The sequence below is a fragment of the Schistocerca gregaria genome, chromosome 2, assembly GCF_023897955.1.
Source record: "Schistocerca gregaria isolate iqSchGreg1 chromosome 2, iqSchGreg1.2, whole genome shotgun sequence".
Taxonomy (NCBI): Eukaryota; Metazoa; Arthropoda; class Insecta; order Orthoptera; family Acrididae; genus Schistocerca; species Schistocerca gregaria.
In genome coordinates, this window is record NC_064921.1 from 736,148,042 (window position 1) to 736,166,182 (window position 18,141).

The following is an 18,141-nucleotide window of genomic DNA, read 5'->3' on the forward strand; positions in this document are numbered from 1 at the left end:
TGTTCCGCTATCATCTAATCATACAATAAAGGATCCTTCTTTCTATGTATTCGCAATACATTGCATTTGTCTATGTTAAGGGTCAGTTGCCACTCCCTGCACCAAGTGCCTATTCGCTGCAGATCTTCCTGCATTTCGCTACAATTTTCTAATGCTGCAACTTCTCTGTATACTACAGCACCATCTGCGAAAAGCCGCATAGAACTTCCGACACAATCTACTAGGTCATTTATATATACTGTGAAAAGCAATGGTCCCATAACACTCCTCTGTGGCACGTCAGAGGTTACTTTAATGTCTGTAGATGTCTCTCCATTGATAACAACATGCTGTGTTCTGTTTGTTAAAAACTTTTCAATCCAGCCGCACAGCTGGTCTGATATTCCGTAGGCTCTTACTTTGTTTATCAGACGACAGTGCGGAACTGTATCGAACGCCTTCCGGAAGTCAAGAAAAATAGCATCTACCTGGGAGCCTGTATCTAATATTTTCTGGGTCTCATGAACAAATAAAGCGAGTTGGGTCTCACACGATCGCTGTTTCCGGAATCCATGTTCATTCCTACAGAGTAGATTCTGGGTTTCCAAAAACGACATGATACTCGAGCAAAAAACATCTTCTAAAATTCTACAACAGATCGACGTAAGAGATATAGGTCTATAGTTTTCGCATCTGCTCGACGACCCTTTTTGAAGACTGGGACTACCTGTGCTCTTTTCCAATCATTTGGAACCTTCCGTTCCTCTAGAGACTTTCGGTACACGGCTGTTAGAAGGGGGGGCAAGTTCTTTCGCGTACTCTGTGTAGAATCGAATTGGTATCCTGTCAGGTGCAGTGGACTTTCCTCTGTTGAGTGATTCCAGTTGCTTTTCTATTCCTTGGACAACTATTTCAGTGTCAGCCATTTTTTCGTTTGTGTGAGGATTTAGAGAAGGAACTGCAGTGCGGTCTTCCTCTGTGAAACAGCTATGGAAAAAGGTGTTTAGTATTTCAGCTTTACTCGTGTCATCCTCTGTTTAAATGCCATCATCATCCCGGAGTGTCTGGATATGCTGTTTCGAGCCACTTACTGATTTAACGTAAGACCAGAACTTCCTAGGATTTTAAGGAGGTCAGATGACCGGGACGCAGTTCTTGCAGAATTTGGCATAAATGATGGGCAGTATGAGCCATGGCATCATCCTGTTGAAACCAAAACGCTTGTGTGCCATAGTCCTCACCATACCCGTCCATTTTGCAGAGTAAAAATTTCTCCAGCAACTCACAATGACGCACAGAGTTCAAGTAACAGTTGCACCTTGAGATCCAAAAAAGTAAGGCCCAATTAAGCCCATGGAGGACACAGCGTACCAAACTGTCACTTTAGGGTTGTGCAGAGGTCTTTGGTGAAGTTCATGAGGGTTTTCAGTTTCCCAGTAATGAAAATTTTGCTCTTTATTTGGATAGGTGACAATGCACTTCATTGCTAGACCACAATATAGGGTTAGATTGCACAGAGGCTAAGACTGCATTGCAAGCATCTGTATATTTCACCCAGTTTTCTGGACTAAGTTCCTGAATAACCATCAACTTGTAGGGGTGAAAGTGAAGGTCAGAGTGTAATATTTGCCTTACTGTTCTGGACAATATTCCAAGACTAACAGCACGTTTCAATGCAGAGTGTGGCCAAGACTGTTCAATGGACACTCTTACTGCCAAGATGTTTTCAGGTGTCCTCACTTTTTTAGGTCGGTTAGCTGGTTTTCTAAGAAGTGCACATCCTGTCACCCTAACACTAGTAATCCATTTCTTAATGGTTGTAGAATCAGGAGCTCTGTCATGACAATTCAAGGCAAACCGCTTATGGAAAGCCCTCTGTGTCGTCACCACACTATCATTGTTTTTAAAGAAAATTCACCAGATCATGGCATGGTGACTACTGAAAATTGTGTTGTTTCCCCCACCTACCACCACTACTCCCTTTGCGCTAATGCACCTGCATACTCTTCAGTGACTGATTGAAACAAGGAAGTCTATTCTGCCCCACCTAGTATTTAAAACCTAATCCATTTTTTTTTTTTTTTTTTTGACAACTAAGCTAAGGCTATTTACTTTCACCTCATATGTATTGCCAGACGTTTTATCAACACAATGGTCTTCAGTACAGCTTTATGTTGTACAGCTTTCTTAAAATGTATACAGTTATTAAAAACAATATTAAGAATAGGATAGATTGCTACTCACCATGATGATGAGCCAGAGATTTTCAGACAGGCGCAACAAAGCACTGTGACATACTATAGCTTCTGGCCAAAGCCTTCTTCAGCAAAGAAAACACACACACACACACACATTCACACAAGCAAGCACACCTCACACACACATGACCACTACCACCAACGATCGGAGCAGCGGGTGATTGCAGTTGTGTGTGCATGAGGTGTCTTTGCTGTGTGTGTGTGTGTGTGTGTGTGTGTGTGTGTGTGTGTGTGTGTGTGTTTTCTTTATTGAAGAAGGCTTTGGCCAAAAGCTATAATGTATAACAGTGTTTTTGTTGTGGCTGTCTGAAACCCAAAGCATCATTGTTATGGTGAGTAGCAATCTATCCTTTCCCTAACACTGTTGACATTCCAACTTGAAGTTTCTCCAGTTATTAAAAACCATGCACCTTTGTGCTGCATACTGAATATCTTAACATGATCCTGCTTGGATACTTTGTCATACACTTTCTAATTTTCAGTAGTGTTTTTTTATGTTCCAGCTGTGATATTCCTACTATTTGTAGATCTAATTATTTTGGCACTTAATTCTCCATGTTAAACACACACAATACATGGTCTGTTCTGCAGGGTTAGTCCACATGTAGAACTGTTTTTGTGCATTCTTGTTCTTTCTACTTCTGTGTCAACTGCCAGAGGTCACCAATAATTTATGTTCTTGTATCATTCTAAAATCTGAAAATGAATTTTGCCCTCTACACGGTGAAGTTAGCATTTCATGAAAGCCTGCCATAACTGTGTTGCATACAACAGAAAGTAACACTTCCAAAAAATCAGTCACTTTCTTTTCAGTTTCTGACTTGCAATTTACCTGGTCAAACGATAGAAAATCTGTGACGGAATAATAACAGACTTACAAAAGGGATAGATTGCTACTCACCACATAGAAGAGATGCGGATTCATTAAAATTCTCTCTCTCTCTCTCTCTCTCTCTCTCTCTCTCTCATTCTCTTGTGCAACTCACACACATACATGACCACAGTCTCCGGCTGCTGAGGACAGAGTCTAGCCTCAGCACCCAGAGACTGTGGCCGCTTGTGTGTGTGTGTGTGTGTGTGTGTGTGTGTGTGTGTGGAGAGGATATATCATTAAGAAATTTTGTTGTAAAAAGTGTAGTATCCTTGAACACAAGGGGGCCAGCATAAGTTACTGGAGGAGACTGAAGTTTTTGCAGAAATGTGAAAGTGCTCTTTCTGTCATCTCCTGTTGGTCCCTGTTGTTCATTTTAGAGATTCTTTTCTTTATAGAACTTTCATTCAGTGTTAGTCTTTCAGTTTCTCTTTCAAAAACCAAAGTATGATGTAAAAGAAAATGTGACTCAAAAAATATGCTACTGCAGACAATATATTTTATTTTTTCAGATAGTGTCAAAAGGCAATGACCAGGTAGCAATCTCATCACGATTTGAGACACGTGAAGATGTTGCAGTAGTTCGTAACTATGGTCAACTTCTGGTGGAAGTTGCATCCAATGTCCCTGATGGAGTTGTCTGTTTCTTCACATCTTACCTGTACCTTGAATCAGTTGTAGCTAGCTGGTATGATCAAGGAGTTGTAGATAGCATTCAGAGACATAAGCTGCTATTTATAGAGACACAGGATGCTGCGGAAACAAGCTTAGCACTTCTGAATTACATTAAGGTTTGTAAATTAATATACCTGTATGCATATTTGCTGCTAATATTAATGTCCTTATTTGCCCTAGTGTTCTGTGTGTAACTCAGTTTTTATTGGTTTTTTTTTTCCAAGAGTGACATTTTTTCTTTGGAAAATGCAGCCATGCTGGTGCACATCTGAAGGGTAGACTCTTATTTTGTACGAGTAGTGTGCTGTATTTCTTGTAGATATGTAATTTATTGACTTTTGTTTTCATATATTTACTTTATGTGTAAAGGAGACCACTCACTGAAGCGTTGAATCTCTTACAGGTGCATACAAACGAGAAAGAAAGCTTATTAGCTTTCGAAATAAAATCTCCCACATTGTGTCAGTGGTTCACACAGTGACAGAATTGCATTTTGGTGTGTGCATTAGGGTGGGGTGGGGAGGATTGAGGTTGGGTTGTGTTTGGTGGAGTGGATACGGGAAGGAGAAGTGGGAGACAGGAGGAGGAGGGGTTGGAGGTGGGTAGCTAGCAGCAGATTTGTTGGTTAGGAATGCGGCATAGTGGGGGTGGCAAGTGCATAGGCTAGGCACGGGTTGCGGAGCCAGTGGAGAGCAGTGCATGAGGAAGGTGACATGGATTGGGAGGGGATGACAGGACAGAGAAAGGGGAAATTGTGGGGTAGAGAACGTGGGGACAGCGGGTTAACAGAGATTGAAGCCAGGATGGCTGCATGAGCAAAGGATGTGTTCAAGGATAACTCACTTTGGCATAGTTCAGAATAGTTAGTGATGGAGGTAAGAATCCAGATGGCCCCACTTGTGAAGCAGCCATTGAACTCAAGCGTGTTGTGCTCAGCTGCATTTGTGCCACTGCTGGTCGACTTTGTTCTTGGCCACAGTTTGGCAGTGGCCATTTATTTGGTAGGCCAGCTGGTAGTTGTCATACCAACATAAAAATCTGTGAAGTGAAGTAATTGCAGTAGAGTTGGTATATGACATGGATGCTTTTCTCAGGTGGCCCTGTCTGTAATGGGCTAAGATAAGTCTGTGACAGGACTGGAGTAGGAAGTGCTGGGTTTGTGGGTTGGACACGTCTTACACCAGGGTCTTTCACAGATATATGATTCTTGTGGCGATGAATTGGTATTGGGAGTGACATAGAGATGGACCAGGATGTTGGGTAGGTTGGCTGGTTGATGTAATATCTCTTTAGGAGGGCTGGGTAGGATCATGAGCAGGATGTCCCTCATTTCCTGGCACGAAGATACATGATAGAGAGACATCTTACCCAAGCTGAAGTGGTATTCCATCCCTAAGCCACTACCAATCTCTTGCCACAAGTATCACATCCCTGTGGAAGGCCCAGATGCAAGACAAGTCCACTCCACCCCCGTCCCCAGCACTTCGTACTGCAGTCCAGGGTCATCCTCTCCCATAAGACGTAGAGCCACATGTGAAAACAGCCATGTCATGAACCAACTCTGCTGCAATCACTTCACAGCTTTTTATGTCAGTATGACAACCAACAGCTGTCAAACACCACGAGTGGCCACTGCCAAACTCTGTACAAGAACAAAGTTGACCACCTAGTGGCACAACAGTTTGTTAGTTGCGTGTTCCACTGATTCTGTGTTCATAGATTCTTTATCAAATACTGGCTACCAGTTTTTATGTATAAATTTGTCCATGGAATAGAAGGATTTGTCCAAGATAAATGATTTTAAGTTGGACATAAAACTTGCTTCACTTTCAAACATTTAGTGTTTATTAGAAAAATGATCAAAAATTTTTGTTGCTGCCTGTAGAACTTCTCTCTGTTTCCCTCTAGTGTTGTAGGTATGTACTTAACTGTTCATCTCAAATTGTGATGGATTGTTTATGACGAATTTCATTAGCGAATGTATGTATTGTGGCAGGGCATTTAAATGCCTACCTCATTGAAGAGGTGCCTGGATGATGTCTGTAGTTGAACACCACATATTGTTCCTACTGGTCGCTTTTATGCAATCAATACATTCTTTCTCAGTGTTGAGTTACCTGGAAAATTATTCTGTTTGACATTACTGAGTGGAAATAAGCAAAATATATCAGAAGGTTGATACATTTGTTTCCAAGATTAGCAATTATTCAAAGAGCAAAAGTAGCTGAAATTAATTGTTTGAGAAGCTAAGTAATATGCTTCTTCCAGTTCAAGTTTTTATCAGTATGTAAACCCAAAAATTTGAAACATTGTACCGTACTTTCTGATGCCTGCTCATGTACTGATATGACTGTTGTACAGAAGTGTATGTAGTGAGGTCTTTTTTCTCCAATTTTTATGGAGAGAGTATTTTCAGAGAACCACTTAGTAATTCGTTGGAAAATATCATTTACCAACTCTTCTGTTGCTTTCTGTCTAATGGGATTTATCATAACATTAATATCATATAAAAACTACCAATTTTGCTGCTCAATATGCAGCTGAGCACACTATGCTAGAGTTCAGTGACTGCTTCACAATCGAGGCCATCTGTATCCTTCCCTCCACCACCTTCTACTCTGAACTATGTAAATGCTGCTTCACAATCCAGGTCATCTGTATCCTTCCCTCCACCACCACCTACTCTGAATTATGTAAATGGGAGTTATCCTTGCAACACATCATTCACTTGTGTGATCCTCATGGCTTCAGTCTACATTAACTCACCAATCCCACATTCTTTACCCAGCAGTGACCCCTTTCTTGTCCTGTTACCCCCTCCAAATCAACATAATTTTCATTGTGTGCTGAAACCCACCAGCTCCAGTATTCATGTATCATGTACACTGGTGGCCAGTTATCAAATCTTAATGTGCTACAGCACAATTACGCCATTTCTCTTTGAATGTGTGCTAGTTTGCAAATAAAAAGACAAAAGCATGTTTTGTAATGTTCTCTCCATAGTAACTAGAAACCAGTATCAAGTGTTGTAATGATGATCAGCTGTGCTCTGACCAAGTCAGAGAAGGGACGTGGTTATCTGTTTGTGACTGTGCGTGCTGTGATGTGACGTCGTCATTGTTCACAGCACCAGGTCATTATTCTTCTTTGAAAGTGTTGTGATGACGTTCCCTGCTTTATTTCTTCGTTGATCGTCCTTGGTGTCATATTGGCTGAAAAACTAGGGGATATCTACTGTAACTGATGTAGCTGACAGGTGCACACTTGCGTTTTACGGTTCTTTACTTTCACTGTTCACAACCCCCAATAATACATAGTTATATATGGCCAGTGCACTATTGTTCTAACTTCCCATAAGCCTCATTAATAGTTTGCAGGTGAACATCCACGTACTGCTACAATAGTTTACTGTTGAACATATACGAGCAGTAAAAACATAACCACATAATTCACAGTTCTTTCGGAATAATCAGATGCATATGGAACTGACACTGTCATTGCCATTGCTTTAACACATGGCCTGTTGGTGTAACACTTATTTCACTGTTAAGTTGAAGCATTGTTGTCGTTCTAACCAACACAGGTTCCTTGTCTGAAACTCGGCTGTGGACTGGCTTTCTCAGGACCAAAAATTGGGCCCTTATATATCCTCACAATAATAGGTGCTGAAACTGCACATTGTTTGAAGTTTAATTTACAGAAATTACAATTAAAACTTAACTCATTAGATAAACTGAATACTTCGAAAAATTCTGTCTTTTTGACAGTTTCTTCTACTACAAGAGTTAGGCCGAATTATTTGCTTAAATCGTGAAATTAACAAATATAGTTACACAAACGATACTTTGACAAAACTGTTAATTACTTTGGGATTAATTAAGGACTGGCTTTGCTAACATGTTTTTGAATAGATCCAAATAAATACTTTTAAGATTTATTTATTTATATGTCAACAGTAGAATTTAAGTTATGAAACAATTACTGATTTCGCACTATAATGAAAGATACTAATTAGAAATAGTCCAAATAAATCAGAAAATCAATTACATACATAAAATTAAGCACAAAATTAGATCTGGTGTTATATTCTTTAAAACTGAGGGCCAACCTTTCTCTTTTATGAAAATGCAGATTGTACTCACATATGTTAATAGTAACCAGTTAAAATCGAAAAAATGAATTTAAGGAGGCAGACGTGAAACAAGAGGGGAAGTAAAAATATCCTAGCTTGCTTCGTCACAGTGTGTGTAACATATTGTCGTATTATGCAAGCGTAGAGTATGAGAGACTCTTTGAGGAGCTGTTGACTTAATGGTGCCATGGCCAAGCAGTCATGCTACCTGAATGGAAATTCACTGGCTCAGGTTTGATTCCCGCTGCTACTATTTTTCCCCTCCTATCACAATATTGAACGATTAATTGTAAAATTTAATTATATGTAAACATTTCAGTTTATGTACTTAAAATTAACATGTTCTGTTTAGTTACAACTACTACACTGTTAACTCAAAAGTAAATAAACAAAGTATATGTAGAAATTTAGTGTTCAAGTGTTTCCTGTAAATGATCTGATTTCCAGTAGATCTTTGAAGGAGAAAGTAAGATTTAAAGAGTTAGGTGGATCTACTCCAAATGCAAATCTAAAAACAGGAGGGTGTGGGACAAAGCTCACCGATTTGGCTCAGATTATGTGAGCAGAAGCTGATAGATGACCCTTTCAGGTTCCTAGTATATTTTGCTTGAGTGGGTGTTAGAAAAAGTAAAACTTTGTCTAAGGATTTACGCATAGAGTATGAGCGATTTTTGGGCTGCAGTTTACATAATGGCTCAGTAGCGCAATGGTGAATCACACTGACTGGCAATTAGCTTGGGTTCAATTCCCACTACTACTATGATTTATTCTTTATTTATTTCTATTCCTTGCAATGTTTAACAAGTGATTATAAAATTTAAAAATATTTAAACAGGTCAGTTTATACATGTAAAAGTATTGAAACTAGTTAAGATTACACATTGTAACACATTGGTAAAATTTTGAAGAAGCCACCACTGATTATGTGCCTAGCCCACACACCTGCCACCCCTCCTGTCCCGTATTCCTAACTACCGAACCTGCTGCTTCCCTCCAAGCTGCTGGCTGCCTCCCCCCTCCCCCCCCCCCCCCCACCACCACCTCCATTTTCTCTTTTATGCATGCCTGTTGACAACTCAGTGCATCTGCTATTCAATGAATGACCTCCTTTATTGCTAGAGTATTTACATTCTGCCAGAACTAGATATATTGATTTTTCTTTAGTTTAATGGGCAGTGAGCCAATACCACCACCAGCTATATTATTTTTAACATGAATATGATAACCTTAGCATAGCTATAGTCTTCCTACTTTTAGAAGTATTATATGGGGAATTTTTGCTGTGTGTTAATGTTCTGGCCAATACACAATTTTCTTTTTTCTTTTGACGCATTTGAAATTAAGTAATCTGGTATACAAAATCTTCTTGAACCTATTCTGATCATTTGGTGTATTACTTTTAGCTAGATAGTTCGGAACATTCAAGAAGGCAATTTGCAATGAAACAGGGTGTTATAAAGCCAAGTTTAACACATATTTCAGAGTGACACAACACATATAAGTCACAGAGTAAGTTGATAAGCAAGACATGTGTACACGTTAGCATTCGAATGAACACTGAGTCCCAGTCTGGCGGCCGCTGGTTGCTTAGGTGGCGCAGCTGCTACATGGCTGACAGACAGCGCCACACGTAGAGGACGCGCGTAATTACGCGGCGGCGATTTGAATGACCGGCGAGTCACAACACTTTTCCCCCCTTTGAAATTGTTGCACTGGTCCTGATGGTGGTGTCCAGGAGATGGCTAATGTCCATAGGCGTTGTTTAACTCAGCGTAAAGTCTCGAGGAGGTGGCTTCCCGCACGGACGGAAGTGTCCCCGATGATAACGGGTCGAGATGACAGGAGACATAGGCGTCGAATCTGCTGGGGCCCTGTGCACCAATCTGCCCGTTGCGGCAAGTCCAGTTGATATGACAGGAGACATGGCCGATGTGCCGGCGTCCGTTGGAGGAGGAGGCGAGTAGATTTGCTCTGACAGAGGATGGTCATCCGGTTCCTGCATGGGCACGTCTCCTGGTGGCGTCCGTTCTTGTGCAGGCATCACGATGACGGTGAGAGGGCTGTGTTGTGAGTATTGAGAGATGCCAAGATCCCGAGTGTCAGGTAGAGCCGAAGGTGGTGTAGCGGCATTTGGAACAGGCGTTGCCGGCACACGAGGCCGAAGCTGGTCCGAATGACGCACTGCAACACCCGTGTCCGTCTCGATTTCATACAGGCGTCTGCCACGGTGTCGTAAGATGCGGCCCGGGCTCCATTTTGGCCGCCTGCCATATCCCCATACCCAGACGAGGTCGTTGGCGGGAAACCGGCCAAGTGAAGGCACCCGCGGCTGTGAGGTTGAAAGGCCATAGAAGATGAAGTAGCATGCGGGACTGTCGCCCATGTAAGAGCTCAGCCGGGCTGTGGTCGCCCATGGGGGTGAAACGGTAAGACGCCAGAAACTGGAGAAGCGCATCATCAGCAGCAGAAGAGGTCAGAAGTTTCCGCAGCTGAGCCTTAAATGTGTGGACCAGTCGTTCACTCACCGTTTGATTGTGGATGAAACGGTGGGGCCGTGACGTGCATAACGCCATGACGAGCACAAAAATCTGCAAATTCGGAAGAGGCAAATTGCTGACCATTATCAGTAACAAGAGTAGAGGGGAGGCCTTCCAAAGAAAAACTGCGGGCTAGAGCACCGTTGGTTGCCGTGGTGGTAGGCTATGTGCAATGGACAATGAAAGAAAAGTTAGAGTTGGCGTCAATTACGGGCAGCCAATAAGTACCTAAAAAGGGTCCCGCAAAGTCAGCATGAATGCGCTCCCAGGGCTTCTCAGGCAAAGGCCACGGTCACAAAGGTGACTTCGGGGCAGCGGCCTGTGACGCACAAGGGCCGCAGGCAGCGGCCATGTGTGCTATTTCAGAGTCGATGCCAGGCCAGTACATATGACGGCGCGCCAGAGATTTTGTGCAAGACACACCCCAGTTCCCTTGGTGAAGGAGGCGCAAGACCCAAGTGCGCAAAGACGCAGGTACCACAACACGCGGCGAAGCATTGTCAGTGGAAAGGAGGATAACACCATCCCTAGCCGTGAGGGGGTAGCGCAAAGTGTAGTACTTCCGCAACGGATCAGAAGTTTTAGCGGACGGGCGATCTGGCCAACCCTTCTGAATACAGCGTAAAACCTGGGAGAGGGTAGGGTCAGAGCCCTTAGCAGCTGCCAGCCTGTCCCTAGTGATGGGAAACCCGTCCACAACCCGCTGCTCGGCAACATCCAAGTGGAAACACAAAAGTTCGTCCCTATCAAATGCCAGATCAGGACCCATGGGAAGGCGGGACAGAGCATCAGCATTTGCATGTTGAGCCATTGGTCGGAAATGAATCTCATAATTGAAACGAGACAAGTAAAGAGCCCAACACTGGAGGCGGTGTGCAGCCTTGTCAGGAAGTGACGTTGATGGATAAAACAAGGAAACAAGTGGTCTGTGATCCGTAACAAGATGAAGTTTTGAGCCATAGAGAAAAACACCAAACTTATGAAGAGCATAAATAATGGCCAAAGCTTCTTTTTCAATTTGAGAATACTTTTGTTGGGCATCCGTGAGCATTTTGGAGGCATAAGCAATGGGTTGTTCTGAACCGTCAGAAAAATGGTGCACAAAGACTGCACCGACCCCGTATTGAGAGGTGTCTTTGGCAAGACCAAGATTTGTGGCCAGGTCGATAAGTAGCCAGGCACGGGGCCTGTTTCAGCATAGTCTTCAATTTCTGGAAAGCTGCATCGCATGACGTGGACCAAGAAGGCCTGCAGTTCCTTAACATATGTAGGGTGAGGAAGGGCATCGATCGCAGCGACAGTTTGCTGAAGCTGACAAATACCATCCCGAGAGAGTTGAAACCCCAAGTACGTGATAGATGCCTGAAAAAATTGTGATTTCTAAAGATTACACTTAAGACCGGCAGTCTGTAAGACATGAAAAAGTGTGCGAAGATTTTGAAGATGTTCTTCAGTGGTGGATCCAGTGACAACAATGTCGTCCATGTAATTGATACACCCAGGGACAGGGAGCAATAATTGTTCCAAGAATCGCTGAAAGAGAGTAGGGGCGCTAGCAACTCCGAATGGCAAGCGTTAGTATTGATAGAGGCCGAAAGGCGTGTTAAGGACCAGAAACTGCCGGGAAGCAGCGTCGAGAGGAAGTTGATGATAAGCTTCTGACAGGACAATTTTAGAAAAATACTGGCCTCTAGCAAGTTTAGTGAACAGTTCTTCAGGACGGGGCATAGGGTAAGTGTCGATGAGGCATTGAGCATTTACAGTGGCTTTGAAATTGCCACAGAGACAAATATCACCATTTGGCTTAGCAACGACAACGACAGGGGAGGACCACTTACTGGAAGTGACAGGAAACAAGACTCCTGAAGTAGTGAGGCGATCCAACTCCCTTTTTACCCGATCACGAAGGGCCAAAGGAATGGGCCGAGCTCGAAAAAACTTAGGCCGAGCAGTGGGTTTGAGCGTGATATGAGCATCAAAGTCGTTAGCACGGCCTAACCCAGGAGAAAAAAGGGACGAAAATGTTGTCGACAAGGAATCCAGTTGAGCATAAGGAATAGCACCAGAGACAATATTGACAGAGTCATCTATGAAGAACCCAAAAACGTGAAAGGCATCGAAACCAAAAAGATTCTCCGCATTACCCTGCTCGACCACAAATATGAGGACAGTGCGAACGACGAATTTGTAAGATAACTCAGCATCAAATTGTCCCAAGAGAGAAATCTTCTGTTTATTGTAAGTCCGTAATTGCCAAGTGCAGGTGACAGGAGTGGAGAACCCAACTGAAGATACGTCTGAGAATTAATTATAGTGGCAGCAGAACCAGTATCCACCTGCATGCAAACATCTCGACCAAGGATTTGGACAGTGAGGAATAACTTCCCTGAAAGGGAAGAAGTGCAATTGACAGACAACACAGAATCAGAATCAGCGTCAGGTTCATGAATATCATGTATGCGTTCGGATTTGCAAACGGAAGACACATGACCTTTATTTTTGCAATTGTGACACACAGCCCAACGTTGGGGACAATCCTCACATGAATGTTTTGTAAAACAGTGCAGACATGAAGGAAGTTGCCGGGGGTTTTGCTGCAGTTTCTTAGCGGGTTGTTTATGGGTAAGCCGAGGCTGCGCGTGGGAGCGTACTGTGGCCATGTCGGCCGGCGGGGACGCGCCGCAGGCGTCGTCAACAGCGCACAGAAGTTGTATTTCCCCGACGTCGCCCCACACCTCTATTTGCGCCCCAACGGCGCGAGAAATTTCAAAAGACTGCGCAATGAAGAGAACTTCATCTAGAGTCGGATTTGCCAGCTGAAGGTCACGTTGCCGAACTTCTTTGTCGGGCGCCGACCGGATAATAGCATCCCTTACCATGGAATCGGCATAGGATTCTTTGTGAATGCCAGTAACAAATTGACACTTTTGACTGATGCTGTGAAGTTCAGCAGCCAAAGTGCGATAGGATTGATGTGGCTATTTTTGACAACGATAAAAGGCAACACGAGAGGCTACTACATGTGTTTGCTTTTGAAAATAGACAGACAGAAGTGAGCACATTTCAGCAAAGGACAAAGACGCAGGATCCTTCAAAGGAGCCAATTGCAACAACAATCGATACATTTGAGGTGAAATCCTGGAAAGGAACAGAGACTTACATGATTGTTCGTCCGTGACATGAAATGCCAAGAAGTGCTGTCGAAGACGTTTTTCATAATCAGACCAGTCTTCCGCCGTCTCGTCGTAAGGAGGAAAAGGAGGTATAGCCAACGACGAGAAATGCCCCGCATTTGACGCCGCGACGAAATCGCGAATCACCACTGTTAGAAGTGTTTACCGTTCAAGGAGATTTTGCAATAGTTGCTCGACAGTACACATGGAAAACTGTGGGTCAGCGGTGAAAAGGAAAAAATCCACTACTTCGTCGCCAATTGTTATAACGTCAAGTTTAACACATATATTTCAGAACGACACAACACATATAAGTCACAGAGTAAGTTGATAAGCAAGACATGTGTACACGTTAGCATTCGAATGAGCACCGAGTCCCAGTCTAGCGGCCGCTGCTCGGCTGGCCGCCTAGGTGGTGCAGCTGCTGCATGGCTGGCAGACAGCGCCGCACGTAGAGGACGCGCGTAATTGCGCAGTGGCACTTTGAATGATCGGCGAGTCACAACACAGGTTGTTGAAATATAATTTGTGGTTTACGTGATGCATTAATTCTTTTTGTTTCTTCTTCATCTGCAGTCCACTTTAGTATGCACATTTTTGGAGACATGCTACGTTATGTAAACACTATCCACACTTGACGCATCACCTCTTCACCAGGAATGTGATTTGACCGTGACAGGAAATTGGTAAATTTAGTTTACAACGTAACCCACAGAGAAAATAGTTTGAGGGTAAAAAGTGAGGGTGTTGACAAGTTCAGAAACTTCGTTCACCACCGCTGTTCTAATGCCTGTGAAAAGTGTTCTTAGGACACATCTTACCACAAACGACAAATGTGGCGGCTCACTTGCTTACTAGAAAGATAAAGCCGATTCACTCCACTAACTGTTATGTTTGGTGGTGCTCTAGTACATTGAGGCTTTTATCACCATTAACTGGATCTAATTAAGTTTTTAAAAACAATATGTATCAAAATCCACTAACCATTTCTCAGGCAGTGTATGGGTCTGCTTTTGCTCTCTGTGGCTCTCTCTGTTAATATGGAAGGTACACATTGATGCCTACACGTATGTCCTAGCTGAGAAATATTTATCTTTCTCCATATGCGGCAGTATGCATTATCAACGGACCTGATTCTGTCTTCCCTGCAATATTTTGTATTAACATGACAATAATATACAGTATAACCCCATTTTACATTCCCGGAATTAACATTTTCCCGCCATTTTTTATCGATCTCATCAGATTTTATGTGCCCACAATGTTAATTTGCACTTCATTTTGCGTAAACATATTTATAATTTTCCCGCGATTTACACATTATGAAAAAATGTTTGCGGAGTAAAAAATGATGCTGGCATGATGTTGTCCATCCAGTAGTGTTTACAGATATTACATGGTTAAGTTCCTTGACACCAGGGCACTCTACTCAGAGGATTTGAACCAGTAAACGTGTAAAAATTGGAAGAATTAATGTCGTATCTCCCGCCGCTGCCAAGCTCTAATTGGCGTGGTGGCTGATGTGAGTAACTAGGTTCGTTTGAATGAAGATATTAGACCAAGCATAACCATTTCCTAACTGTCTCTTAACGCGCAAATGAATTTTTGTGATTGTTATGATCATCGTGACATCTTTGTCAAACCATACTTAGCATGTTTCAGTGTGTGGCCACTTGGAGCACTCGTTGACACTGTCATTCACTTTGTGTGGCTCAGTGAGTTAGGTATTTTATTCATGCTGAGCAAAACATCTTTCAAAAATTACTCTCGTACTCGAGTGCAGTATTTTCACATGTATTTTTTGTGATGTTACACAAACAAACAATGTGAGTGATAGTTGGCATGTGTGTGTGTGTGTGTGTGTGTGTGTGTGTGTGTGTGTTTGTGTGTGTGTGTGTGTGTGTGTGGTTTTGTACATAACTGATGAGGCACAGTACCTGATAACCTCAAAAATACGATTACTACAGTACAAGAGATGCAGAATAACACATATTCAAAGACCATACAAAATACTTATTTACATATTTGCACTTGACATGGTAAAAATTCTCAAAAGCGTTGTTGTAAGCATGAAAAAATACATAACTAGTGCAGTATTTCATCATTTAAATGAATGACAGCTGCAGGCTTTCAAAAACATTTATTATGACATATGAAATTGAGTCAAATGGTCCTACTTTCCAGTCAGTTCCAGTTACATTAGCAGTTTTTATTAGATAATAAACCTTCATTAGATAATAAACAATTCCCTGACAAGTCTTTTGATGCCCCTAATGTATAGATATCAGTCATAAAGTGCAAGAGGGTATCCTATACGTAACTTTTACAGCTTAAAATGTTATTTCCCACATTTCAAATTTTCCTACATTTTACACCATTTTTTGAAGTCCCTTGAAAAGTGTAAAAATGGGGTTTCACTGTATTAGGTAAGAGTATGTGATAAAATTTTGTGATCCAGGAAGGTAGAGCCATCAGAGTGGAACTTCCTGTCTTTGGAATGTACACCATAATTAAACTGTGCTCCAGGATGTGGCAATTATCTAGAACTTTTTCCTTCCAATGTCAGTGTTCTGTGACTAAGGCATTAGTACATGACCTATGGCTTAATGAAACAGGTGTGACATCTGTAGATTTTTTAAAATCCCTTACAGGCATGTGAGAGTGGGCGTGGTGCAGTACTTCTTTCTGTCGCACGAGGCAAAGTGTCAGAAGGTGTCGACTTTGATCACCATTTAGGCAGAGCCGTGCTCATGTTTGGAATACCATATGTGTATACACAATCACGCATCCTGAAAGCTCGGTTGGAGTACCTAAGAGACCAGTTCCAGGTATGTATTCACAATGAATAAGATTTTTATTTGAAACTGTACATGACAGTGCATTTTGTATCAAATTCTCCAACCTTTCCCTATTGATAAATGAAAGTGCTACATGTGCCGTGTACTCCACTTGAGAATACTTTTTCTACCACTGAGACTATCTCAGGAAATTGTTGCACATGGAACTGTATCCATGTGTTGTATGACACCGTATAGTGATCACTGCAGTGGCAAGCAGATGAAAATCAGTTTAAATGTCAGTGAGCACTTTGAACTGCATCTGACAGACCAAATCAGCACAATGGAGCTACTTTCCAGTGAAACATTACATGCCACACTTTTTCTCATAACTGAGCATCACCCCACTTCTTACCTCATTATGTGTTCACTGCTTTTATGGCATTTGTCACAGCACAAATAGACTGAAGTGCTTTTAAGTGTGCAGTCTTGTATATTTTCTGCATTTATTTAGTCTTAATGTTGCTGTCTTCAAATGAAATATTTTTAGTTTTCATTTGATACATACAATTTTGTGGCCTTTTCAGTCTGTATGGCAGAAAAACATTCCTATGTACAAATTTATCATCTTTTCCGTTATGATTCAAGTTGGCAATGTAAAAACCTCATGTTTTGCTTCTTCCATCTTAGCTCCTTCAATGTCACCTTTCACTCTGTGCATAGCTTAATTCTCTCCAGTTGGCAGTTATTTGTTTTAAGACAGATAAATGTGCGCACATATCCAGACAGTTTTAAGTTACAGAATCCAACTCACACAGTTTATGTTAAAGTTCTTCTGCAGTTTCCTTCATTTATCCATTATATTTTGCTCAAATTTCAAGCTGCCTCATTTTCTTGATGCTTCTTTGATTACTTATGAATTGTAATCTACAAAAACACATTTTCACAGATAAGGGAGAATGACTTCCTCACTTTTGATGCAATGCGACACGCAGCCCAGTGTGTGGGTCGTGCACTGCGTGGTAAAACTGATTATGGTATAATGGTATTTGCTGACAAGGTAAGTGACTTTGTGTATTTCTTGTTGATAATCTCAGTTTATTACTTTACAAAAAAAGTATTCAGTGATGCTTTTGTATCTTTAAGAGATTCTCGCGCCAGGATAAGCGCAGCAAATTACCCAAGTGGATACAAGAACATCTCAAAGATTCATTATGTAATCTTTCAACAGAAGAAGCTATCCAGGTAATTCAAAAAGATTTTTATAAAATGTTTTTTTGTGTACACTTTGAAGAGCACTGATTTGAATTAGTTCAAGAATCCTGTTTTAGAATTAACAGACAGATAACATTTATCATTTAGACCAGTTACGCAGGTGAAATTGCATGGTAAATACATGATATTTTGGTTCATGGGCTCTCATCATTTCAATTATAATATTTTTAAATAATTAAAAGGGGCTTTCAAATGCACTTTTAGATTACATCATTCTGCTAGACCAGTATTTACTACAAGACTCTGTCTTACGAACAGTGTACTTTCTGAGTGAGAGTTTCTGGCATAACTTGTAGGAAGTGTAAATGTTCAGCCTGTCACTACCTCTCTTCTGCTCTCAAAACTCCACAGAAGCTCTCAAATGTGCCTCACTGAACCAGCATTCTGAATATCCTTCTCACAAGAGTGCCAATGATTTTCTATGAAATTATAATGCCAAGTGCAAAAGCAAAAGCCATTGCAAC

At 41.8% G+C, this 18,141-nt stretch overlaps 1 protein-coding gene across 1 annotated transcript in view; it reads left to right on the forward strand.

The window, feature by feature from the left end:
* The window catches only part of LOC126334882 (general transcription and DNA repair factor IIH helicase subunit XPD), a 36,169-nt gene that overhangs the window by 17,149 nt on the left and 879 nt on the right, over positions 1-18,141 (forward strand). The window contains exons 11-14 of the mRNA XM_049997581.1: positions 3,621-3,899; positions 16,277-16,453; positions 17,352-17,462; positions 17,549-17,647. Coding sequence (XP_049853538.1) covers positions 3,621-3,899; positions 16,277-16,453; positions 17,352-17,462; positions 17,549-17,647 — 666 coding nt within the window. The remainder of the gene's footprint in view (positions 1-3,620; positions 3,900-16,276; positions 16,454-17,351; positions 17,463-17,548; positions 17,648-18,141) is intronic.